This window comes from Pseudophryne corroboree, chromosome 9 (genome assembly GCF_028390025.1).
Source record: "Pseudophryne corroboree isolate aPseCor3 chromosome 9, aPseCor3.hap2, whole genome shotgun sequence".
Classification (NCBI taxonomy): Eukaryota; Metazoa; Chordata; class Amphibia; order Anura; family Myobatrachidae; genus Pseudophryne; species Pseudophryne corroboree.
The window spans coordinates 108,963,845-108,991,600 of record NC_086452.1 but is presented as its reverse complement, the minus strand read 5'-3'; the positions used below and the strand labels follow the sequence as shown (position 1 = coordinate 108,991,600).

At 45.4% G+C, this 27,756-nt stretch overlaps 1 protein-coding gene across 3 annotated transcripts in view; it reads right to left on the bottom strand.

Moving 5' to 3' along the window:
* RASAL2 (RAS protein activator like 2) overlaps positions 1–27,756 on the bottom strand; it is a 544,136-nt gene that overhangs the window by 196,353 nt on the left and 320,027 nt on the right. For all 3 annotated transcript variants that reach the window (XM_063939723.1, XM_063939722.1, XM_063939721.1), the window contains exon 3: positions 19,342–19,468. In XM_063939723.1, the coding sequence (XP_063795793.1) occupies positions 19,342–19,468 (127 nt within the window). The remainder of the gene's footprint in view (positions 1–19,341; positions 19,469–27,756) is intronic.

Here is a 27,756-nt window from a genome sequence, read left to right as displayed (position 1 = left end):
TGGCATGGAACCTGCCGAAGGGAATGGCTTCGTATGACGCCACCATCTTTCACAGGACTCGCGTGCAGTGATGCACCGACACCTGTTTTGGTTTCAGGAGGTCCCTAACCAGAGTCACGAGCTCCTGAGCCTTCTCCTCCGGGAGAAACACCTTCTTCTGGCCTGTATCCAGAATCATGCCCAGGGAGGGCAGACGCTTCGTAGGGATCAGCTGCGACTTTGGAATATTCAGAATCCAGCCGTGCTGCCGCAACACTTCCTGAGAGTGTGCTACGCTGATCAGTAATTGCTCCCTGGACCTCGCCTTTATGAGGAGATCGTCCAAGTATGGGATAATTGTAACTCCTTGCTTCCGAAGGAGCACCATCATCTCCGCCATCACCTTGGTAAATATTCTCGGTGCCGTGGACAGGCCAAACGGCAGCGTCTGGAATTGGTAAGGAAAGTCCTGTACCACAAACCTGAGGTACTCTTGATGAGGCGGATAAATGGGGACATGCAAGTAAGCATCCTTGATGTCCAGAGACACCATGAAATCCCCCTCTTCCAGACTTGCAATGACCGCTCTGAGCGATTCCATTTTGAACTTGAATTTCCTAGATAAATATTCAGGGATTTTAAATTCAAGATGGGCCTGACCGAACCGTCCGGTTTCGGTACCACAAACATAGTGGAATAGTTACCCCTTGCCTGTTGAAGGAGGGGAACCTTTACTACCATCTGCTGAAGGTATAGCTTGTGAATTGCCGCCAGCACTACCTCCCTTTCCATGGGGGAAGCTGGCAAGGCCGATTTTAGGTAACGGTGAGGGGGCGTCACTTCGAACTCCAGCTTGTATCCCTGAGACACAATTTGTATAGCCCAAGGATCCACCTGTGAGCGAACCCACTGGTGGCTGAAATTTCGGAGACGCGCCCCCACCGCTCCTGGCTCCGCCTGTGGAGCCCCAGCGTCATGCGGTGGATTTAGTGGTAGCCGGGGAGGACTTTTGTTCATGGGAACTAGCTGCATGGTGCAGCTTTTTTCCTCTACCCCTGCCTCTGGCAAGAAAAGATGCCCCTCTGACTTTCTTGCTCTTTTGCAAACGAAAGGACTGCATTTGGTAATACGGTGCTTTCTTCGGCTGTGAGGGAACATAAGGCAAGAAATTTGACTTCCCTGCTGTAGCAGTGGAAACTAGGTCCGAGAGACCGTCCCCAAATAATTCCTCACCCTTATAAGGCAAAACCTCCATGTGTTTTTTAGAGTCGGCATCCCCTGTCCATTGCCGAGTCCATAAGACCCTTCTGGCAGAAATGGACATTGCGTTTATTCTAGAGCCCAGCAGGCAAATGTCCCTCTGGGCATCGCGCATATATAGGACAGCGTCCTTGATATGTCCCTGTCCAGGGTATCTATCTCCTCCGAGAGATTATCAGTCGAAGCTGCTACAGCACTACACATCCAGGCTCCAGGCCGAAGCAATTGCTGGCCTCAGTAGAGTACCAGAATGTGTATAAACAGACTTCAGGATAGCTTCCTGCTTTCTATCCGCAGGATCCTTTAGGGCGGCCGTATCCTGAGACGGCAGGGCCACCCTCTTAGATAAGCGTGTCAACGCCTTGTCTACCCTCGGGGAGGATTCCCAGCGTAACCTGTCCGTTGGCGGGAAAGGATACGCCATCAGTAATCTCTTGGAAATTACTACTTTCCTATCAGGGGAATCCCACGCTTTTACATAATTCATTTAATTCATGTGAAGGGGCAAAAGTCACTTCTTGCTTTTTCTCCCCATACATATAAACCCTCTTGTCAGGGTTTTCTTCTGATATGTGCAATATATCCTTCATTGCTATAATCATGTAGCGGATGGCTTTAGTCATTTTAGGCTGCAACTTTGCATCATCGACATCGACACTGGAGTCAGACTCCGTGTCGGCATCTGTGTCAACCATCTGGGATAGTGGGCGCTTGTGAGACCCTGACGGCCTCTGCATTGTAGGATCAGGCATGGGTTGAGACCCTGACTGTCCCAAGGCTACAGCTTTATCCAACCTGTTATGCAAGGAGCTTACATTATCATTTAACACCTTCCACATATCCATCCAATCAGGTGTCGGGACCGTCGGCGGCGACACCTCATTCACCTGGACTTGTTCTGCCTCCACATATCCTTCCTCATCAAACATGTCGACACTGACGTACCGACACACCGCACACACACAGGGAATGCTCTGACTGAGGACAGGACCCCACAAAGGCTTTTGGGGAGACAGAGAGAGAGTATGCCAGCACACACCCCAGCGCTATATAACCCAGGGATTACACTGTACCTTAGTAATTACCCAGTAGCTGCTGTTTGTGATCGTTTTGCGCCTAAATTTATGTGCCCCCCCTCTCTTTTTACCCTTTTTGCACCTGGATACTGCAGGGGAGAGCCTGGGGAGCGTCTTTCCAGCGGAGCTGTGAAGAGAAAATGGCGCTGGTGTGCTGAGGAAGAAGGCCCCGTTCCCTCAGCGGCGGGCTTCTGTCCCGCTTCTATATGTAAAAAATGGCAGGGGCTCGAACATATATCCAGTGCCTGACTGGATATATGTGTTATTTTGCCAAAAGGTACCTTAATTGCTGCCCAGGGCGCCCCCCCCCTGCGCCCTGCACCCTACAGTGACCGGAGTGTGCGGGTGTGCTGCGGGAGCAATGGCGCACAGCTGCAGTGCTGTGCGCTACCTTAAGTGAAGACAGGAGTCTTCTGCCGCCGATTTCGATGTCTTCATGCTTCTGCTGCTTCTGTACTTCTGGCTCTGCGAGGGGGCGGCGGCGCGGCTCCGGGAACGGACGATCAAGGTTAGGTACCTGTGTTCGATCCCTCTGGAGCTAATGGTGTCCAGTAGCCTAAGAAGCGCAACCTAGCCGCAGTTAGTAGGTTTGCTTCTCTCCCCTCAGTCCCACGTAGCAGAGAGTCTGTTGCCAGCAGAAGCTCTCTGAAAATAAAAAAACCTAAACTAAAATACTTTCTTCTTAGCAAGCTCAGGAGAGCCCACTAAAAGCACCCAGCTCTGGCCGGGCACAGATTCTAACTGAGGTCTGGAGGAGGGGCATAGAGGGAGGAGCCAGTGCACACCAGGTAGTACTAAATCTTTCTTTAAAGTGCCCAGTCTCCTGCGGAGCCCGTCTATTCCCCATGGTCCTTACGGAGTCCCCAGCATCCACTAGGACGTTAGAGAAAAGGTGGTGTTGCCTGTTCCTGGATCTACTGCGTTAAAAGAACCGGCTGATCGTAAAATTGACACTACGCTCAAATCCATATACACTGCTTCAGTGGTGGCGTTTAGGCCTACTATTGCCTGTGCATGGATTTCTAAAGCTATACTAAAGTGATCAGGCTCTTTACAAGAAGACTTCGATACAATGGATAGAAGTGACATTGAACAGTTTTTATGTAACATACAGGATTCTGCGGGTTTCATGGTGGAGTGCATGAAGGACATGGGTACGCTGACTGCAAAAAATCTTCCATGTCGGTCTCAGCTTGCAGAGGACTCTGGCTACGCCAATGGTCTGCAGACGCAGAATCCAGGAGAAGTGTGGAGAACCTACGCTTCACAGGTCAGGCTCCATTTGGGGAAGCGTTGGATGCGTGGATTTCCACGGCTACCGTGGGTAAGTCACCTTTTCTTCCCTCAGCTGCTCCTTCTACGAAGAAACGCTTTTCTTCCTCGGCATTGCAGTCTTTTCGGACCGCTAAAACAAAAAAGTCCAAGCCTCCTACCACTTTCTTCAGAGGTGGTCGGGCAAAATCAAAGAAGCCTGCTCCTGCGGGCTCCCAGGACCAGAAGCCTGCTTCTGGTTCCTCAAGATCCTCAGCATGACGGTGGACCACACGGCCTGGAGAACGGGTTGGTGGGTGCGAAACTCAGACGTTTCAGCCACGTCTGGGTGTCATCCGGCCTGGATCCCTGGGTACAGGATATTGTGTCCCAGGGGTACAGACTGGAGTTTCAAGAATTCCCGCCACACCGATTCTTCAAATCGGGCTTGCCAGCTTTACTGACAGACAGGGCTATCCTACAGGAATCCATCCAAAAATTGGAAAAGTCAGAGGTCATTATTCCAGTTCCACCTCATATGCAACAAATGGGTTACTATTCGAACCTTTTCGTGGTACCGAAACCGGATGGTTCGGTCAGACCAATTTTGAATTTGAAATCGTTAAACCCTTATTTGAGGGAGTTCAAGTTCAAAATGGAGTCTCTGAGAGCGGTGATCTCAGCTCTGGAGGAGGGAGAGTTTCTGGTATCCCTGGATATCAAGGATGCATACCTCCACATCCCGATTTGGCCGCCGCATCAGGCTTAGCTCAGATTTGCATTGTTAGACAGTCACTATCAGTTTCAGGCACTGCCATTCGGGCTCTCCACAGCACCGAGGGTGTTCACCAAGGTGATGGCAGAGATGATGTTCTCCTCCACAGATAGGGAGTGAACATAATTCCATATCTGAACGATCTGCTGATAAAGGCATCGTCCAGGAAGAGATTGTTGCAGTCCATTGCTCTCACGACTCGTCTGCTCAGGGAACATGGTTGGATCCTGAACCTTCCAAAGTCGCATTTGGAACCGATGAGGAGAATGTCTTTCCTGGGGATGATCCTCGACACAGAGGTGCAGAGTGTGTTTCTACCGGTGGAGAAAGCGTTGGTGATACAATCAATGGTCTGGGATGTCTTGAAGCCTGACCGGGTATCGGTTCATCAGTGCATTCGCCTTCTGGGAAAGATGGTTGCCTCCTACGAGGCTCTTCAGTACAGCAGATTTTATGCTCGATCCTTCCACCTGGACCTCCTAGACAAATGGTCGCGTTCTCATCAACATATGCACCAGAGGATACGTCTGTCCGGGATTCAGGACTGGATCCTTCTAACCACGGATGCAAGTCTCAGGGGATGGGGCGCAGTCACTCAAGGGGAAACGTTCCAAGGAAGGTGGTCAAGTCTGGAATTCAGTCTTCCAATAAACATTCTGGAGCTAAGGGCCGTATACAACGGTCTTCTCCAAGCGGCAGATCTTCTGCGAGATCGGGCCATTCAAGGGCTCTGAAAAGAACTGCTCGTCACAGAAAATCGGATTCTCTGTTTGTCCTGTATGATCCCAAGAAAACTGGGTGTCCAAGATCTGTTAAGGCCCACTCTACTCATAAAGTGGGTTCTTACTGGGCAGCTGCCCGGGGTGTCTCGGCTTTACAGCTTTGCCGAGCAGCTACTTGGTCTGGGTCGAACACGTTTGCTAAGTTCTACAAGTTCGATGCTTTGGCCGCTGAGGACCTAAAATTTGGTCAATCAGTTCTGCAGGAGCCTCCGCGCTCTCCCTCCCGTTCTGGGAGCTTTGGTACATCCCCATGGTACTAATGTGGACCCCAGTTTCCTCTAGGACGTAAGAGAAAATAGGATTTTAATTACCTACCGGTAAATCCTTTTCTCGTAGTCCGTAGAGGATGCTGGGCTCCTGCCCAACGCTTCGTGATCCTGCAGTGGTTACTTAATTCAGTACTGTTTTTCTTACTTGGTTAAGTAATATTGTTCAGCCGTTGCGGAGTTTTCAAGTTGGTATGCTTGGTTTGCCTTGTCTGTGTGAGCTGGTGTGAATCTCGCCACTATCTGTGTAAAATTCTTCCCTCGAAGTTGTCCGCCTCCTCAGGCACAGTTTCTAGACTCTTGAGGAGGGGCATAGAGGGAGGAGCCAGCCCACACTATCAAATTCTTAAAGTGTCCATGGCTCCTAGTGGACCCGTCTATACCCCATGATACTAAATGGACCCCAGTATCCTCTAGGACGTAAGATAATTATTATTGTATGTTCTCCACACCCCATGTAACTTGTACAAAGGGGCCCAAGTAATAGCGCCAGAGGTTTCTGGAGGTGCGGGTTACCGGCTCATCTCTGACTTCTGTTTAAAGCGGCAATCATTTACAAGGTAAGACCATTCCTTGTAAATGATTGATGCTTTAAAAAAAAAAAAAAAAAGTGTTAGCGATCGTCTAACATCCTGCACTTCCAGCAAACGCTGATATGTGCCCTTATGTATACGTTGTATATAATTCATACTTGCCTACTTTTGAAAGAGCATTTCAGGGAGAATGTGAAGGTACACCTATCAGATTCAGTATGTAATACTGATGGCCACCAGGATGCAGGCAGTGGGGCGAGTGCTAGTAAGCCCCTTGCTGGCTCGCTGCGCTCGCCACAGGTTATATTCTTCCTCTATGGGTATCATGGACACCCATAGAGGGAGAAAAGCTTGTGGCGCCGGGATTCCAGCACCGGTATTGTAGCGCTATGCAGGATTCAGGCATCGGCATTGTGATCGCCGGGATCCCGTGCGCTCGGATCTTCACCGCTTCCCCACCTATCAGCGTGGGCGTGTACCACTACATCTGAGAGGCATGAAAATGACTTACTTCTAAATGTAAATGAGCCACAAAGTTAGTAAGATCTAATTATTGAAGAAAAGACACTGATATTTTGCAGGATTTGTTTGTGTATTGTGTTTTACAAGAGGTTCCATCTACTTTGAATTCCCACGAGAAACCTTATGTAAAATGCATGTAGCCATAGGGATCAAGGGGGCAGATGTATGATGGCGTGCTATGTGCATTCAGCACATAGCACAAGCTAACTGCTGCTGGTACCGCATCATGATGTATGATGCAGCTCTTTAATGTATCTACACAGCGCATGATCCCACTTCGTCCTGAGAGCTGTGCCTATACCTTTTGCTGCCCCCCTGATGTATTAACGGCGGGACTGTCACTCACTGCTCGTTAAGTCCCCTCTGCCAGGTCAGGGCTGGCGCTACAGCACTGCAGGTACTTCATAGTGGTTTTTTTTTTTTTGTTATTGTAAATTTACAAAAAAAACAAAACTTTATTGTTCGTGGACAAAAGTCATGCCCGCGCCTCCTCCTCTCTGAGCTTCCTGACACATCCGGCGCCCCCAGCCTAATCGCGCATGCGCTTCCGGCTGCCAGCAGCACAAGCAGGGCAAAGGGCGCATGCGAGGAGAGCCAGCGGCAGCAATCCCAGCCTAGCCGATGTGGAAGAAGCGCTATCAAGGGACAGGTGAGATAACGCCCTACCACTTCGGCAGGCACACATATAATACATTGTGGCGGAGGGTCCAGCCGTATCACCACGATAATGTGGTGATACGCCCCCAGGCACATAACGTCCATTAGGACGTTTTTCGTACATTTCCCCCATTGTGCCTTGTAACCAATGCAGGGGAATGGCACTGATGAGCCCATTTGAATATATATCTCTGATTTCTTTTTTTTACCCAAGAATATGACAGCTATATAATGGCGGTAAGGTGTAATCAGGGAGATTGATGGACTATTCAGGGAGTCAGGGAGATTGCTACTATTTCAGGGAGTCTCCTGCAGAATGAGGGAGGGTAGGCATCTATGATATAATTATTATTTATGTTGTAGTTTTGTTTAGGGATAAGTAGTCCCTCCACCCCCCAAAAAGACAATCCATGACGGTTCGCAGACAGAAAGTAACAGAGTTACACCCACGCTGAGATATTCACTGATGCAGGGAACTCAGGTGCTGAAGACAACTGTCACCAACATTCTCAAAACCATGAGACGCGACACAGACAGTACACGAAAGGCACAACCTCTCTCTTCATAAATTAAATATTTTGAAAATCTAAAAATGAATACACAACAGTCATTTACAACAAAGCATATACCGACTCAAATCCACAATGGCACACTGGACACCCAATTATGCACACCCTCATTAGTCTCGCATAACAATGCAAGCAATAGGCTGTTCACGTCTGCCCACTGCATTCCGCATAGGTCAAAGCCTCTGTGCTGCAATGGGATTGTGTTAATTAAGAACCATTTAATTCCGAGCTCACCCACGCAGTTCTGCAGCCACGGCTTCTGTGGAAAGGTAATTTGCCTGAGGGACTCAGTGAGCAAAATGATTAGGAAATATTTTTATTCCAACACTTCTTGTAAGAGCAGAGCCAGACAGTATCTTGCTGCAGACTAACGTTCTGTGCTGATCTGACGCACTCTGATAAGTGCATTATACAACAGAACACTTCCCCAGCCTCCTTTACCAATATAAAGCAGTCACTGGGGTCAATTCAATTTGCCGACAGTCGAAACGCGCCGGAAAGTAGCTCCCGGCGTTATTCAATACAGCGCCATGTGACACTTAATTGTCGGGATTTCTTCTCGCACCCCCAGTGGGTGCGAGCAGAAATCCGACAAAAGTGTTGGTTCGCGGCCGGCGCGATGCTGATTCTGTCGGGAATCCGCATCGCACCGGGCAGTTAAGTCGGAGAATGCCCGTTCTCCTGGACTTAACAGGTTCATTTGTCGGGAGAACGGGCATTTGCCGACTTAACATTGAGCAGAATTGAATAGCGACGGGAGTTAATTCCCGGCGCTATTCAACTGTCGGCAAATTGAACTGACCCCCCTGAACTTCTTGTGGGATGATTTACTATTACTGGGCTAAAGAATTACTGTACTGTTCTTGAGGGTTTATGAAATTTCATAACAATACCAACACCACACTGAAGACAATACAGAAGTGTGCTATATACACAGGGACTTCACATTCATAAACAAGTTCAGTCACTTTTTTAGTTCTCAGTAATATAACCTAGAAACGTAAGACTGAACCAAGACTTCATTTGGAGCAAAAGCTTCAAGGAACAGTTTTTTAACGTTTTGGGGGGGAATTCAAATGTTTGAAAAGTTGGTTGGGTGTCTGTTTTTTTCCGGTCTACTAGATAGGAAAAAACAGACACCCAACTGACTTTTCAAACAATTGAATAACCCCTATGACTTTTGTTAGATTAGGGGCCATAAGTATGATGAGGGTGCGATATGTGCTGAGTTTACATGTTCACTCTCTAAGTAGGTACCTTCTAAGTGCTCTGTATTTCCCACTAGCGTCTGCAGACATTCTAGTAGATTGGTTTCTAACTAAACTGGCCCAGAAGAGAGTGCGTCTGTGAGAGAAAAGTAATTGTAAGCTCAACTACGTTAGAGAATAATGGGCCTATATATTCACGTCCCAAGATTGGTTATTGCTACTCAACACATAACAACTGGGCCATATGTAACTGGTTGCGCTTTTTTGGTCTCACCATAAATTCGCCAGATTTAAAGCGGCAATCAGTTTTAAAGCAAACACAGAAGGGTTATGCTTTAAAACCGAGATTTTAAACCTCATGATTATTTCACCGAAATGACTCTGGAACCAGCAAATCGCAGCCTATTACACATGGGCCCTCATTCCGAGTTGATTGCTCGTCAGCTACTTTTAGCAGCCGTGCAAACGCATAGTCGCCGCCCACGGGGGAGTGTATTTTCGCTTTGCAGGTGTGCAAACGTTTTTTCAGCGGAGCTCTGCAAAAACATTTTGTGCAGTTTCAGAGTAGGTCTGAACTTACTCAGTCCTTGCGATCACTTCAGTGTTTTTGTTCCCTGAATTGACGTCAGACACCCACCCTGCAAACGCCTGGACACGCCTGCATTTTGCCAAACACTCCCAGAAAACGGTCAGTTGACACCCACAAACGCCCTCTTTCATTCAATCTCCTTGCGACCGGCTGTGCGAATGGAATTGTCGTAGAAGCCATCGCTGGGTAGCGAACCACTGTGTACTCGTACAACGCGCCTGCGCATTGCGCAGATTAGCCCCGTTCTGTCATGATCGCTGTGCTGCGAAAATCCGTAACGAGCGATCAACTCTGAATGACCCCCATGGGCAAAAGTTTGTTGAGTACAGGGATACACGTTGCATTCCATCAGGTAGGACAGCAAACTGGTGCCAACCAATTCTGGCTTTCTGGTGCATGCAGGGTTAATCCCAAAACAATGAAGTCACCATCTGTGTAGCTTCCAAATGAGTGTTTAATGGCAGCCTCAATCTTGTATGTAATGAAAGAGGAGCCGATGAGAATAATATTCTTTGACTCATCCGAAATCAATCCAATTCATTCTGCGCACAGATGGAGGAAGCGATCTGTTGCTGCCCAAGCATCTAATGCCTGGCGCAGTGGAGGAGATAAACATCCGATAAATTAACTAACTTATCTTCCAAACTGCAGAGAGTACATCAAATAGTTTATAGAGGTGCAATTACAAATATTAACTCCAGGCTTTCCAACTGTTTCATGTGTAACCCTTTCTGCATGTATTAAAGTATGCCGTGACTGCTTTTGGAGTAGTATTTAGTTTTGCTTCATTTTTTTTTTTTTTTCAACTGCTCAGTAACATCATGTGGTCATCATATTTAACTAAGAATATAATTCCAGTATTTGTAAGGCTAGTTGCTCTGTTCAACATCCCTGATGTTATCCCAATGATGTAGTGGTGGGTAAGGCGCTATATCACTGTTTGCCTTTACAGATCCAGCCCCAAGAAGCCGCAAATGGTTCATGTAATGTTAGATACATTCTGCTGCAGAGTGTATCCAATTTATATACATCACGAAAAGGTTTCTAAATGCTGGTAAATGTGGTAGTATTATTGCATCTTTACAGAATACCAAAGTATATTTTTAGGGGTTTAGTATGATATACCTACAATAAAAATCCAGACGGTCAAAATCCAGACAACAAATGACCGATGGTCAAAATACCGACATTTAAAATGTCAAAAAGTCGACACAAGTTTTTCATTGGTTTTTTTGGGGGTGTGTATGTCGACACAGGTTGACATGGACACTGTATAAGTGTACCACTGCGCTTGCTATGCTCCGGACACGGTGCCTCGCAACGCTCGGCACACTATTATATTCCCCCTCCAGGTGCACTGGGATGGTAAAGTATGAACAAGTCGGTTTCAATGAAAAAAATACTGAAAAACTCACGTCGACTTTTTGACCTGTCGACATTTTAAATGTCGGTATTTTGACCTTGTTGGTACTTTAAATGATGGTATTTTGACGTTGTCTGTATTTTAAATGTCGGTATTTTGACCATGTAGTGATTTTGACCTTGTCGGTATTTTGACCATCGGCCAATGGTAGTTGGTATGTTGACTGTCGGGATTTTGATGGTAGGTAAATTGACCGCATCCCCATTTTTAGGACTACTCACCACCCCTTTCTGTTTTCCTAACTTTGAGAGAATAAGGGAAAGAGGAGGGAGTAAGGTAATTATATAATGGCTGAGCATGCACAGAGGATCTGGAAACAAGGATTGGCCGAAGCCTTTGTTCTCCGTGTGGTTTATTCTTACAATATGTAGAGAATAAGGCCCTCTAAGTATTTTGTAATGCATTTTGTTTGTGTAATCTGTATTGTGTTTATGTGTGGTGGCGCATACAGCATCCGAGGTTAAAATACAATGAAAAACAAATAGTCCACAGGTATCACTGAAAACTCCTTTGTTATTTAGACTGCACGTGGGTTGGACTGATGTCACATGCCGTCACTAATATCTGCACTTAATCTGCCAGTCTACAACCTCGGTCTGCCTCTGCTGCACTAAATGAAATCCTGACATAAATGTGGAGACTGATAGGACTCTAGCCCAGATTTTTTTTGCGTTAGGGGGAGATTTATTAAAACTTTTAATAAGGAAAAGAAGAAGCATTGCCCCCCAGCAACCGATGATATTTTAGCTATCATTTTCTAAAAAAGTACACGATAAATAACTAGGATCTGATTGGTTGCTATGGGCAAAAACATCAACTTGTCCTTTTCAGAAGGATTGCATTATTAATTTATAAGTTGTATAAAAGATGGAGCCTGTGTACCTACTGTAACTGAACAATGACCTTGCAAAAGATGTCAGTCTAATGTGAACAAGCATTTTCCTGCATTCACTGTTCAACCCATTCCTTCTCAGGGGGGTACTAGGCTACAACTGTAATTGAAGAGGCCCAAAAATGTTTTATATTTTCACTGTGCATCTGATTTGCTGGGAAAATGGAAATACACATTTATTACTTTTACTTTAGACAAGCAAATATGTTTTCACAAAAAAAAAAAAAAAAAAAAAGAATTATATTATATATATAAGCAGAGAGAGGTAAGCCACTCCTTAAAGCTGAAATACACAGCGTCGGTGCCCCCGTAAAGCATAGCAATAGATCAAGGAGAGGTCGTGGCACTCACGACAGAACACAATGATCAAACACTCATGTGTAGTTAACTACACGAGTGTTTGACCACCGTGTTCTGCCGTGAGTGCCACATCCTCTCCTTGATATATATATATATATATATATATATATATATATATATATTATTTATTGTATTTTTTATTTTTTTTACTTTCGATACCATACTGGAGCCTAACCTAATCTATTTTACATTTATGGGAAGTAATGAGGAAAAACTGTACTTTGTGATTTTTACAGTAGAAACTAAACAAAACCATTACAATCCCTTATTTTATTTTGCAAGTTCTAATATTTACAGGCATGCTATAATTTGTCCATAATAAGATATAGAAGCATAAAAGACATATATCCAGTGGGATATCGTATGTGATGATCTTGGTGAAACTACATTCAAACCACCTTTCATTAAGGAAACACCTGTGATCATATCACTGTGCTAACTGCCTTCAAAAGCGGTGCATTGTAAAAGTAATCTCTATAAGCATGATGCCAAATATATGTACGATTAATGTCAACAGACGAATGCATTCCAGCCAATGGCAGGGGCTCACAATATTGCGAGTGCGACTGCTAGAGGATGTAGATTTTACTTTGGGGTCTTCCTAAGTGTGACACTGGCACGACTGCCTACAGGCAGCTTAAGTCACCTCCCACATCTTTATTACAATCAGATGCAGGTCAGGAACAAATGCTGCATTCTCTTGTGCTGCTGTGATATCACTGTCTTTCTCTACAGCTCGGAGACCCTCCCCAATAACAGGGAAGCTGCAGAGAGTTGAGCACATTACACAAATGGTTGAGTTACTGCAATAATCTTCAGTGAGATTGGGAAATTATTGGGCAATTTGGTAAATATTAGAGCGTACGGTCCCTGCTAAAAATTGGGACAATATAATATATTTTGGTAAGCTCTGCCAGAAGGCGGCAGCTGGTGACCTTTACTGACCGGATCTTCTCCCGGCATAATCAGCCCCAGTGATGATGGTAGAGCTCAAGCTGTTTTCTCTGAAATGTTGTTAAATTTGGTAGTTACATGCGTGTTCCAACTTCCAACCGATGTCTAATTGCACATATTAAACGCCATAGCAAAAACTATTTATGCTACCCAACTTTGCAGGCCTTGGTTAGATATACTCTGCAAGATAGTCTACTGAACCAAAAGGAAAACATAACAATTAGCATTATAAATAATTGTAAGATTACCAACATTTATTTATATAGAGCCAGCATAACTGGGAACAAACACCGCAATCAGAGCCGGCCATAGGCACAGGCAAACTAGGCAATTGCCTAGGGCATTTGATATGCCTAGGGGCATCAGCAGCTTCTGCTGATTAAAATGATGTGGCATGCCTATATTCTGTATGTAGCATTTCATATGCAGATACAGCCACAGTTTCACACAGTATATAGGCATGCTGCATATCAGTTTAATCAACAGAAGCTGCTTGTGCATCCTAGCCACATAGCAATGCAAATGCAATGCATTTTCATAAAAAAAAAGGTGCCCGACGTTAGCATTGATGCAAAATTTGTGAGGACACATCTGTATCCAAACAGAGGCAGAGGTCACAGTGTTAGTGGAAGTGTAAGTGCTGTGTGCATGTGAGTGGGTTGGTTGTGCAGTAGTGTTTGGAATATGTGTAAGGAGAATTATGTGTGTCATGTAAAAATGCATTAATAATGTGCAACATATCTGTAAAGGGCCACTATGTGTGTCATTATGTGTATAAGGGCATTAATAATGTGCGACATATGTGTAACAGGGTACTACTGTATGTGCGTCATTATGTGTATAGGGGCACTAATAATGTGCAGCAAATGTGTAGGGGGCACTATGTGTGTCATTATGGTCATTATGTGTATAAGGGCATTAATAATGTGCGGCATATGTGTAAGGGACATTATGTGTAAAAGGGCATTAATAAAGGTTGTCATAATGTGTAAGGTGCATTATGTTTATAAGGACATTAATGTGTCTCATATGTGTAAGGGGCGTTACTGTGTGGAATTGTGTATAAATGCATTACTAATGTGTGGCATTATGTGTATAAGGTGCTCTACTATGTGGCGTTGCATATAGAAAGGGCACTACTGTGTGTCTAATGTGAATAAAGAGCAATAAGGTGTGGTGTAATGTGAATAAGGAGCAATTCAGTGTGATGTAATGTGAATAAGGGGCTCTACTGTGAGGAGTAACGTTTATAAGGTAAAGTGATACTACTGTGGGATGTAATATGAATTATGGACACTATCGTAAGATAAAATGTGAATAAAGTTGCAGCACTGTGTGGTGTAATTGGAATTGGGGTTACTATTGTGTGGCCATGCCCCTTCCCAGCAAGAAGATGCCCCTTTTTGGGCTGTGCGTCAAATGTGCGAACTGTTCCTATTTAAAATATAGGGGGTACAAGGACTGCTATGGGTGAGGGGTGATGGTGCTGGGAAAGAGGTGCAAGGTCAGAGGCAGAACCAGCGGTGGTGCTAGGGGGCACCAGCCAAAATCTTGCCTAGGGCATCATGTTGGTTAGGGCCGGCTCTGACCACAATAAAATGAGACGATCTATTGACAGACAGACAGACAAATAAATAAATAAATAAATAGGTAAGTGGGTTTTGGATCTGTGGAATATAAAAGGTATATGATAGTCCACTCTGCATCAGGAAAACCACTTCCCCCACAATAAAATGCTTGTAAACTAAAATGCTATTTGCTTTTAAATGCATGATGCTTTACAGAACAGCATTCTCCATAACGGTCTATTATAAATGAAAATGAAGAGTTAGGATATTCATGAAATGCTTTCAGTAACAGCTTCATTGCGGCATATTAGCCCTCAGCACGGCTGATTCCTTGTTAGTAAAAGCACTGAATGGCACTATAGTTACCCTCTATCAGACTAAAGTGACCAATGACCAAGGGTAATAGCTTACAGCAAGATATATAATGGTATATTACAGTGCCATATAGGCCCCGGAAAAACTTTATATCAGTAAGTGTCCCACAAAGCTCTTTAATCTCAGATGAACTTATATTTATGGCTTAGTGGAACATTAACTGCAGACCTTAATGTTTGCTGCAAATCTAGAAGACATGTTCTCAAATTGTACCAGTCTACTACACAAAGACATGATGTCCATACCTACAATTATTCTGCTTTGTGTAACAGCCCTGGTTTACCCCAGCAAAAGCCCAACTGAGAGTGTGACTGGGCAGTCTCGGGATATGACTTGCTGGAAGGAGGCCTAGTGGGAAGTGTTGCAAGTGAAGCACTGAGAGGTATCATTTTGTAGTCTGAACCGATACTCAGGAGAATGCAACCAATGAATTGGGGATCAGCCTCAGAAATTTGGTTCATGATATAGACTCATTCCTAGTAAATGGATTAGCGCAATTCTCAATGTTATTGTGTATAGACAACCTATACTTCTAACTTCTATTTAACTATAAATAATATTGCTTTTTATTCTGTAAATGTACAGTGACTAATTGGCATAAATGACATACAAAGTGGTTTCTCAGCATTTGCCTTTATAGCCACGAGTAGGACCATCCTACTGAGAGAAGTATCATCTACAGTCTTTAATGAGAAAGTGAACAGGCACTTTTACTTCACGCTCTCCAGCTACTGAGGGACTACAAATCTCATCATGCCATGAGAACCTTAGCCTAGTAAAACAAATTAGACAGTGATTCACAGAAAGTCTGAAACCACTGGAATGAAAACGGTGATCTGCAACATTCCACAATAGGTTTAGAGTTGCAGGATTTGGTTATGGTGAACCAATATGAATAGGACATCATACAGCAATAAGGGAGAAATAAAGTACTTCTTGTAGCAAAATATAAGAATACTGACCGCAACAGAGGGGACCTGAGACCCTTCACGAGTACGAGGGAGCAGGCTGTGCGCTTTTATAAAGGTCATGGAACTCTCAGGTGAAACTAACCAAAAATGGATGTTAAAAGCACAGACACAGTACGCACACAGGTCACGGCACAGCGGTAGCCATGCAGTATTGCATTATAGACCCGCAGCTCTGAGCAGCTGCAACCTAGCGGGTTATAGTGCTACCGCAAATGCATCATGGCAATGATGTTTAAGAACACATCTGTATATATGTACACACACATTTTTATATATATATATATATATATATACACATACACAGGTTGAGTATCCTATATCCAAATATTCCGAAATACGGACTTTTTTGAGAGAGAGTGAGATAGTGAAACCTTTGTTTTTTGATGACTCAATGTACACAAACTTTGTTTAATACACAAAGTTATTAAAAATATTGTATTAAATGACCTTCAGGCTGTGTGTATAAGGTGTATACGAAACAAAAATGAAATGTGTGAATGTACACACACTTTGATTAATGTACAAAGTTATAAAAAATATTGGCTAAAATGACCTTCAGGCTGTGTGTATAAGGTGTATATGAAACATAAATGCATTCTGTGCTTAGACTTGGGTTCCATCCCCATGATATCTCATAATGGTATGCAATTATTCCAAAATACGGAAAAATCCGATATCCAAAATACCTCTGGTCCCAAGCATTTTGGATAAGGGAGACTCAACCTGTATATTATTTTCTATAATAAACATTCTTTTTTTAAAGGATGTTATATAAGGTCATTGCCGAACTACTATGATATTGGCTAACAATGAAATGGTTATTTGCCTGTAAATACTGGGTCACATTCCGGATATCTGTACTGATTGAAAGGCTTCAACTTGTACCTGAAAGAAAACTACCGGTGCTGGAAGGGTCAGCTATACATTTGTCACACATTCATATAACTTTCTATACATTCAGTGAAAATATTTGGGGAATTTAGAGGTGAAACAGGGTCACCCAGCACCTTGCTGCTAGCGGTATTCTGAATAGAAATTATATTTTATTTTTGGAATGTGTGAATGTGCCCTTGGAACACAGAAAGTAACGTCAGATGCTGGTGGGATCCCAAGTCATGGTCAAACCCATTATGCAACACCGCGTTTCTATAGTTATTTATAGAATGTACTAATATTTCTGTTTATTTTCTTGGAACGATCATAAATCACTTGTGCTGTTTACATGAATGCTTCTATTCATACAGTACGCTGCAAGCCTGCTAAGCATTGTACAGTCCTGACCCAAATGACATAGAAGCAGATGAAGTATAGGCTACTAGCGCCACCGATACCTGTGTAAGACTCACAACTTTCACTCAAATTTAAAAACCCTGTACTTAGTAAGTGACAATAATGAAAGGTCCTGAATGGAGACCCAAAGTGTGTCCAAAACTCCTATAATGACCCTAATTGATAAGGAAATGGTAAGGTATGGGGCAGATGTATTAAGCCTGAAGTGATAAAGCAGTGATAAGTGTAAGGTGATAATGCACCAGCCAATCAGCTCCAATATGTAAATTGACAGCTATGGGTCTATTCACGAAGCAGTGAAAAGTGTGGCGAAGTAAGCCAGTGGAGAAGTTACCCATGGCAACCAATCAGCATTGCGGTAACATTTATAATTTGTATATTATACAATTGTACGGAGCAGCTGATAGGTTGCCATGGGCAACTTCTCCACAGGCTCACTTCTCCACTCTTATCACTGCTTCATGAATAGACCCCTTAGGAGCTGACTGGCTGGTGCGTTATCACCTTGCACTTATCACTGCTTTATCACTTCTCCAGGCTTAATACATCTGCCCCGTGTTAACCAAGGAGGAGGGCTTATTATGTCTGTGGAGTAGTAGTTCTGGCCAGGCAACAATCATACAAGAGAACATACACAGATCGCTATAGTACCTGCGATGTAACAGTATTTATGTCTGTAGGTACTCAGAAAAGAAAAATAGCAGAAAAAGTAAACTCATGTTTTAGTCAGAACACAACATATATATTTTAGTGTGTTTCACTGTACAGGGATCAGAGCATCTATTGCTCTAACATCCGTTATTAACTACAGTATAACGTCATCTCTACCTCCTGTGACTGTCTGCTTGGCAGCCGTTTATTGTATGGAAGTGAAGTGGGCAACATACATTATTGCCATAACATATAAGGATGATATTGCAAAAGCAATTTGAAATACACAGGTCACGTACATTGTTTTCTCATAATGCTCATTTATGAGACCCATTTACAGCAGAACCTATAAGTGACTGAGTATGCGCATATAAATGATTGTACCACTCATTCTACAAGGTCCATATGTGTTTCGGCTTTATTAGAGTGCATAAGGAGACTCTTCTTAAGAATCACCCTAAAAGTCCCCAACATTTCCCAATACTGCGAACCAGACTGCATTGCTGCTCTAGGCTGCAGGGGATTCAATCTACCAGTCCACACTAAACTGTGATTGCCTAATGCTGCTCTACTGACTAGGACTGGACATGCGGCAGCCACTGCATTCACCAACAGCCTCCAACAACTCCCAGCATCAGGTAACAGAAGGGAGCCTGCCATACTTAATATAAAGAAGGTCAAATAAGGACAACTCCTTGAACACAATCGCTGTTTGGAGACCAATACTATTACTAATGCTCCCCCCCCTTTCACAACTTACAAGGACTAAGGACACAGTTTGTTCATTAAACTACATTACCCAGTTGCAAGGTCAACTTCATTTAGCAAATACACAAATCAACTAGTTGTCATTTTGACTAAACTGTTAATTGCCCATTATATGCGGCAATGAGAGGTGGGTCAAAGGGTCACGCCATAGATTAATCTAGCGTTAGATATGAGGCAGGGGTCAGGTTATAAAATCGCTAGATATAAGCACTTAGAAGAACATCAGGAACCTTTAATACACAAGAAAAAGCGATGAACATATAGTACAGGAACACTGAACACTAAGGTGGAGCAGTTACATAAGTGTAGATTGGATTGGGGAGAGGCGTTAGTGCGGACGTGTATGTGGGTCGCCAGCCATGACTTAGGTCTTATAGCTGATACTCTACAAGTAGCATAGTATTTGTAAATAAATCCATACAAAGTGCTAGCGCAACTGAAAATTCCCCTTCCCTGGGTTTGTGATAACATACGATGTCCAAGAAAACATTTCTTGACAGATCAGGTATAAAGTTTAAAAGCAGAATACTAAGCAGAGAACTACAAGCACCTTGATCCGCTCATCAATACTAGGAAATGTCAGCCAAGTATATGAGTTTAGTAAGTCAGCATTAGAACTTACCCAGCTTTGAGGCACCCTCCGGCGGGTATTCTGGAAACTGCCCCTCTGAGGGGACACTCACTGTCCTGCGGAGGCTCCGACTCTTGCTGGATTCCGGAGGTGGGTCCTGCACGGTTTCACCAGACATCTACAAGAAGACGAAGAGAAGCATTCAAGATGACTATGTACAGTAAGGACTGCTGCTAATCTCCTTGCAGCTAAAACAGATAACTCAGCCCCCCACTTGATCTCTTTATCCTGGTGTGATTACAAGCTAGAATGAAGAAGCGGAACACTTGCTTTTTTGCTTCTTTTGTAATTCATGCACTCCCTCTAGTGGGGAAAAGTAGGTAGTGACCGGTAATGTTATATATTTGTTATTTTACTTACAGGTCTGCATGTAAAGTATACTCTTGTGAATGTTATGAGAACAAGAAGCACCTCACACATTCCACAAGAGTCACACTTGTTATCTTATCCTATGTAACCTTTGTGTAAATTATATTGTATAAGATGTGTCAGGTTGTTTAGAAGGAATGTGTTATTCAGTCTGACGGCAGAATAATTTATTAGTAACAAATAAAGTTTTATACTATTGCAGAACTCTTAAAAAAAAAAAACGGCCAGGGTTTACTCAGGGAATGTAACCGAAGCTAAATAACATCAGCCATGTTTAACAGAACACTTACATTTGCACCCTCACTACGGCCCTCATTCAGAGTTGTTCGCTCGCTAGCTGCATTTAGCAGCCGTGCACACGCTAAGCCGCCGCCCTCTGGGAGTGTATCTTAGCTTAGCAGAAGTGCGACTGAAAGGATCGCAGCGCAGCTACAAAAAAAAAAGATGGTGCAGTTTCTGAGCAGCTCCAGTAGTCCTACCTTGCGATCACTTCAGACTATTTAGTTTCTGTTTTGACATCACGAACACGCCCTGCGTTCGGCCAGCCATGCCTGCATTTCCCCAGGCACGCCTGCATTTTCCCACACACTCCCAGAAAACGGTCAGTTACCACCCAGAAACGCCCACTTCATGTCAATCACACTGCGGCCAGCAGGGCGACTGAAAAGACCTTGTGTGAAACTACTTCAGCTGTTGTGAAAGTACATTGCGCGTGCGCATTGCGGCACTTACGCATGCACAGAAATGACGCTTTTTTGACTAAAAGCTGCGACCGAAAACAGCTAGCGACAAACTCGGAATGACCACCTATATTTTTAAACATTATTGGGTGTGGTTCAAAAGGTAGACAGTAAAAAGGTCTACAGTATTACGGTTGACATGCAAAAAGGTTACAATCGACGTGAAAAAGGTTGACAATGAAAAGCTCTACACAGAAAAGGTCGACATGGGGTTTTTAATGTTTTTTTTGGGGGGTGTCAAATTGAAGGTTTCAGCACACAAAACCCCAATTAGTGCAACGCTTCTCTCAGCATGCTTCGGGCAAGGTGACCATTTTCAATCGTAGTCCATGTGGATGGTGAAGTATGAAAAAGTTGAAAACATTTTTTATTTCAAAACTTGTGTTGACCATTGTCATGGCAACCAATTGAACCTTTTTTGACTTTGTCGACCTATCATCTAAATAACAACATTAGATATAATCTGTATACAGACAGTAAGGATGGGAGCTGCCATGTTGCTTGCTTCATAGAATCTAAAATGAAATTGTATGGGTAAGTGTAACAGAACTGAGCCTCTTGTGGATGAATCAGCACACAGCTGTCACATACATAATCATGCACATACCCTCCAACATGTTATTCATAAAAATCAGTACAAATTAGGAATGGGGGCGTGGCCACAGGTAAAGGGGGATGTGACCACGCCCTATTTCCTGTACTTTCAATGCAAATTTGGAGTGTCACAAATCAGTACAAAGCCCTTTTTTGCAGCTACAGACCATAAAAAAAAAGGTCCTGTGCCTGCCAAAAAGGTACAGTTGGGGGGTATGCATGCAGTCCAGCCTCTTGCAAATAAGCTGCACCCTTTACATGCAAACAAACAAGTTTTGATGTCCATTCTGTAGCTCTATGCAATTGCTGGTAGCGCCCAAACAAACACATTAGTCTGCCTTTTGATACATTGCTATCACCTACAATTCCATACACAGGGCCACTGCCCCGGGAGCTGGATTTGAGGGGATGCCGAGAACTCCGCCCAGCTCCCTCAGTCAGCTCTTCCACCACCTCCATCGTGATTGCCTCCCGTAGAACAGAGTGTGCCTGCAATGTAAGCACTTTATCCTCATACAAGCTCTGCACTCAATTCATCCAGACTGTGGCAGACTGTACAAACAATCTAAACGCCTCACAGCAAAGCACTGCTGGACAATCAGTGCTTTGCCAGAGGATTTTAGATTGCTTGTAAAGTCTGCCACAGCCTGAATGAATCAAGTGCTGAACAAAGCACATGACCATGTAGGGGCAGTGGTTTGCTGTGTGCGGGGACCCACTCCCCGATCCTGCCTGCCACTGTCAGCAGGGTGCTGTGTGCTGAATGCAGAGTGTGGTAGATACATTTTTGGTTTAATTGAGATTCCAAATCTGGTCTGTCTCTCTTCTCTTTCTCTCCCCTCTCTCTTCCTCTTCCCCTATCTTTCTCCTTCTTTCCTCTGTAATGTGTAATAAGAATAAAGTTGCACTACTGTGTGGCGTAGTTTGAATTTTTAGGTTTTGTTTTTGGCAGGGAACGACGACACACGCAAAATGACTGCCTTGCCCCGGGTGCTGAAAATCCTAGTTTCGGCCCTGTCATAAATATATTTAAAAAAAAAAAAAAAACTATCAGCATCTGCATACGTGAAATAGATGTCATACTGAACTACAGTAAATCGCTTAAATCTCAAAAATGTGCCTGAAATATGCAGAACACCAATGTTTTCTTTTAACTGAGCATGTTTTGAATTCCAAAGACCACAGCCAGCTAATACCAAGGTAGCATTCCATCGATCAGTGTAAATTTCAATGTAACTACACAAAAGTATCAATGATCAGTCATTACAGTTGTATGGGTGTCAATATTTATAGATGCATCAATATAATTACATTTGTTAAAGCTACAGACACTAACTTCAGTGACTTCTTATACCTTCAACTCAATATTTGCTCAGGTCAAATCCTGTACTTTTTGCAGCCTTGAGGTTTTTATGTTTAATATTGATTATCCACTTGCACGGAATTACAAGACGCTACAATACGAGTGTCGTTTAACAAGTAAAGAATCCCGTCTTAGATGTGAAATGACTCAACCGCACTTTATGATACCTCCAAAGAATTCTAAATACATTTATTTAAGCCGGTTTTCATGGTAGGTAATAATTAGGCACATATGGAGAGAAAAACACAGACATGGACTGCACTGAGCCGTGGGAACTTTCCACAATAAAATGAGTATGTCAGGCTTAATAATCGTGAAACTACAGGACTCAAGCCATGCGCTGCGCTCCTGAATACACTCACGCACATTAAATATCCTGTCTTCAGACTTCAGCCCACACGAGCTGTTCTCATAGGCATATCATTACTATAAATACCAACCCAAAGCATTTGACATTTAGACAGTGGCTGATGTGGGAAGATTTACCCCAGGAGCAGCAGAAATATAGCACACATATGGATAGATCCATCTGCAGGCTTCCTTACAAGTGCCAATCACTTTTTGCTGTTTCAGGGGAGTGCGCGTTTAATCGTAATTACACAGCTACTCGCCAGCACTGGGCGCAGACAGCAACAGAAAACAAGCATTTGGCAGGAAGGACGGATTTTTGGAGAGCTCCCTTCTGTGTGTTATCATTAATGCGCTGAGTAATGTGCTCAGCCGCTGCTTAGGAGAGCAATGGTACATAGAGGTGCACTACAAGGATGATCACCTGGAAAGAGGAAAATGCACAGTGAAGACACTGGCAAGTCGGCCTTATAATCTTCCGAGCACGACACTGAAGACGGAGGGACAGATGAGTCCTGTTTGTAAGGTTGTTACTCTATGTAGGCGTATGGAAGGGATGCGGTCAATTTACCTACAATCAACATCCAGACGGTCAAAATACCGACAACCATTGACCGGCAGTCAAAATCCTGACAAGGTCAAAATCCAGACTTGGTCAAAATACTGACATTTAAAATGTCGTTAGGTCAAAAAGTCGACATGAGTTTTTCATTGAAACTGACTTGTTCATACTTTACCATCCCATGGACCTGGAGGGGGAATATACAGTGCCCGAAGGGACGCGGTACACTTATACAGTGCCCATGTCGACATACACATAAAAACAACGGTAAACTCACGTCGACATTTTGACCTGTCAACATTTTAAATGTCTGTATTTTGACCAAGTCAGGATTTTGACCATCGGTCAATTGTTATCTGTATTTTGACCGTCGGGATTTTGATTGTAGGTATTTCATACTAAACCCGTATGCAGTCCTATAAGGGAATGTATTGCACCCTGCAGGTTACCTCTCGGTCTCATCCAAGATTGCCCTATAACCTTTGGAATACCGTAGTACTTTCAATGTACACACTTAGAAGAAAACAGTTTAAACATTTGAGTTCTGAATGTTTTCAGATCTAGTTTAGTCACTATTCTGCAGTAATCTACTCTACAGCACAAATTGTAGATTTCTTCCTATTTGTCCTACAGGTGGGATGTTCTAAGAAGATGGAGAATGTACCAAATCTTATGTGCTGTAACACAGCGGCAAGCTAGTAGTTAATGTGTGGCTGGAAATAGTCGGTACAAATGCATATTGCCAAGCTTATGTTACAGAAGTCAGCACTCAACTGGTTAAAGTCAAGTGAACATAATGACTGTATATAAGGCTATATTTCATAAGCTCTGATCCTGTCTGCCCGACTACGGGAAGAGATTGTGCGAGTGGCCACTCTGCATTGTGACATCACTACTGGCTTTTACTAGCCACAGAGCAACGCTACTGTACCACATGCCTCCTCCCACCCCTGTCCCTGGTGTTCCGCTGTCACCCTATAAAGAACTAATGTACTGTATATAATTGTGTTGTTTAAACGCTGTACAGCCCTATGAACATCCAGTGACACCATATAAATAAATAATAATAATGTAGCAACATTCATTCACTATATGTGCTAGACATTGGTCTTTGTATGGTGGATACTGGTGTCTGATGTGTACACCTTATGTTTATTTACTAGGTAACGTGTGATAAATATTGACATTACTACACATCACACCACCCTCACGTTGATGTTGCAATGTGTGCAAACTTTATACCACCACCAGGAATGTGGAATATATATTTACAAAGCATACTAATTACATTCCTTTTGTTGTCATTGCAACATTCATTTCCTGCGCGGCACTAAATAAGCTGCCAGGGTCACAGTGTGAGACACAATTCTCACACTGGCAGGTCTGCCAACGCATGACTGTCAGGTGGCAGGAGATAATGACACACTGTACAGAGTGGTCAGACTGCTGTGCTGGTAATTACAGCTGCCTGTAACAAATGTGTCAGAGGGCAACAAAAGGAGAGCGAGTGTGTTTTCTCTCTAGTCAGTCAGCACGTACAACCCACTAGGCGCATATTGCAGCATCAGGCTGAGGTGTAAATCTGTGTACACAGCTGAGGGGCACCCACCAGCCTGCACCAATGTCATCAGTCAGAAGTGAAAGGAAACACTGGTGGAGCAGCCCTCCCTTCTCCATACTATGAAGGTCTGTGAGGCCCCATATCTGAGTGCTGTAAGATCCTGCAATCACTCGCTTCCACCAAAGTGTGTAATATGCTGGATATGGATGAAAGCAAACTGGAAGCAATAGTTAGTCATTGACCTATCAAACTTAACAGCCACGGCAATTGTCCAATCAGCGTTACTGATAAAATGCATAGAGTCCCCCTTAACCATTGTGAAAAAACTCCTTTTTAATTATGTCCCTATGTATAGCAAGTGGGGAACGTTATGTGAACGTCCCTTTACCTGAAGCGATGAGATGACTAACACCGTGGGTCAGTAGTAAAACTTTAAGGGGGAATTCAATTGGGCACAAGGTTTTCACTGCACCTTGTACATACATATATATATATATATATATATATATATATATATATATATATATATATATATATATATACTAGGTGCTTCATCGCGCCCTACGGGCGCTCTTCACACCGTCGTAGGGGGCTACGCCCCCTTCACATCTTTGTGTGGTTGAATATATGATTATATGGAATATTACCTGCATTCCTACTGTTGTTAGAGGTAAAATATTGCGCAATGTAAGGGCAGCGGATGGTGATGGGGGCGTTGCCTCTTGCTACGGCGTGAACAGCGGCTGCAAGGCCCGATGTAGAGTATGTAGCGGGTGTGTGGGGGACCGTGGATGGGGGAGAGTGTCTGTAGATGCTGCAGGTGGAGGGGCGAATGGGGAAGGGAGTTGGGAGGTGCTGCGGGTGGGGTTGGGCGGGGGAGTGGGGTCCGGAGGTGCTGTGGGTGGGGGAAGGGTGGGGGGTCGCGGGTGGGGAAGGGACAGGTGCGGGGGTTGCTGCGGTGTGGGGGAGGGTGTCTGTAGATGGTACGGGTGGAGGCGGTTTGATGCAGGGAGGGGGTGTGCAGATGGGTGAGGGGGCTGCGGGTGGTGGAGGGGCAGGTGCGGGGGTGCGTGGATGCTGCAGGTGGGGTTGGGAGGTGCCATGTGTGGGGGGGGGAAGCATGGGTGGTGCAGGTGGGAGAGGGGCAGGTGCGGTGGTGGGGGACGGGGGTCCGAGGGCGGTAGGGGAGGGGCAGTTGTGGGTGTTCCGAGGGTGGGGGAGGGGTGTGTGGCACGGGTGGGGAAGGGAGGGGTGCGGGGTTTGCTGCTGTGTGGGGGAGGGTGTCTGTAGATGCTACGGGTGGAAGGGGGTTGATGGGGGTGGCGCAGATGGGTGAGGGGGTTGGGAGGTGCTGGGGAGGGGGGGGAGGCTGTGAATGGGAGAGTGGATTTGGAGGCGGTGTGAATAGTGGAGGAGAGGGGGTGTGGTGGGGGAGGGGCAGGTGCAGGGCTGTTGGGGATGGAGTAAGGGTTCCGAAGGTACTGAGGGTGGAGAAGGGGTTGATTGCGGGGGTGTGGTGGATGGTGGAGGGGGTCCGGAGGTGCTGCGGGTGGTGGAGGGGCAGGTGTGGGGGTGCGTGTAGGGGAGGTGGGGTGCTGCAGGTGGGGTAGGGGGTTGGGAGGTGCCGTGTGTGTGTGTGGGGGGGAAGCATGGGTGGTGCGGGTGGAAGAGAGGCAGTTGCGGTGGTTTGGCAGATGGGGAGGGGGTCTGGAAGTTCCGCGGGTGGTGGAGGAGCAGGTGTGGGGGTGCGTGGATGACACGGGTGGGGGAGGGGGGGTGCTGCAGGTGGGGGAGGGGGTTGGGAGGTGCTGTGTCGGGGGGGGGGGGGGAAGCACGGGTGGAAGAGCGGCAGGTGCGGTGGTGTGGCGGATGGGGAGGGGGTCTGGAAGTGCCGTTGGTGGTGGAGGCGCAGTTGTGGGGGTGCGTGGATGCCACGGGTGGGGGAGGGGGGGTGCTGCTGGTGGGGTAGGGTTTGGGAGGTGCCGTGTGGGGTGGGAGAAGCATGGGTGGTGCGGGTGGAAGAGAGGCAGGTGGGGTGGTTTGGCAGATGGGGGAGGGGGTCTGGAAGTGCTGCGGGTGGTGGAGGCGCAGTTGTGGGGGTAGCAGTAGGTGGGGGACGGGTTCCTATACACACAGCATGATACTGGTCTGTACAGCATGGACATATACAGACACAGCGACTGCACTCCTGTCTGCACTCACCACTTGTGGCTGGGCTGGGCCCCGGCATTCCCATGGCCACTTCCCCACACAGCTGCAGTATGCTGGACACCTCCGACAACTCCTCCTCCGCTCCTCGGTGTCGTTATCCACAGAAGGTCCTGAGAGAGTCACCTCCTCACACAGCAGCAGCACGTTCGGGTCGGTAGCCGCAGCCTCTTCCGCTCCCCGGCGCCTCCGTCAGGTGGACAGTGGACCGGCATCCCCCGAGGCCGTCCCTTCCCCACACAGCTGCAGCGTGCTCTGGTCCCCCGCCGGAGCCTCCTCCGATCCCAGTCCAGTAAAAAGTTAGTGAAGCGGGAGCGTGGCAGGCGCCCATAGGCAGCTGCCTAATGCTGGCGCCGGCCCTGATACTGAGCACTCACCCAGGCAGCATGGCGCCTGGAGAGCTGCGGGTAGGGGAGCGACTTTATGTGGAGTTGGGGGCAGGAGTGGCGTGAGGCTGGGCGCCTGCACACGGACAGGTGCGGGTGACGGGGATGTGGAAGTGGAGGGGGTTGCGGCGTTGTGGTGATGGCATCTGGCGGTACAGTGTGGGCCGGGTGTATGAGAGAAGTTGTGGGGCAGGCGGCAGCGGTCTGTGCGGCTGTGGTGCGTGCGGCGTGTTGCCGTTACTGTGTGTCTGCGTCTGCAAGGTGATGCACAGACA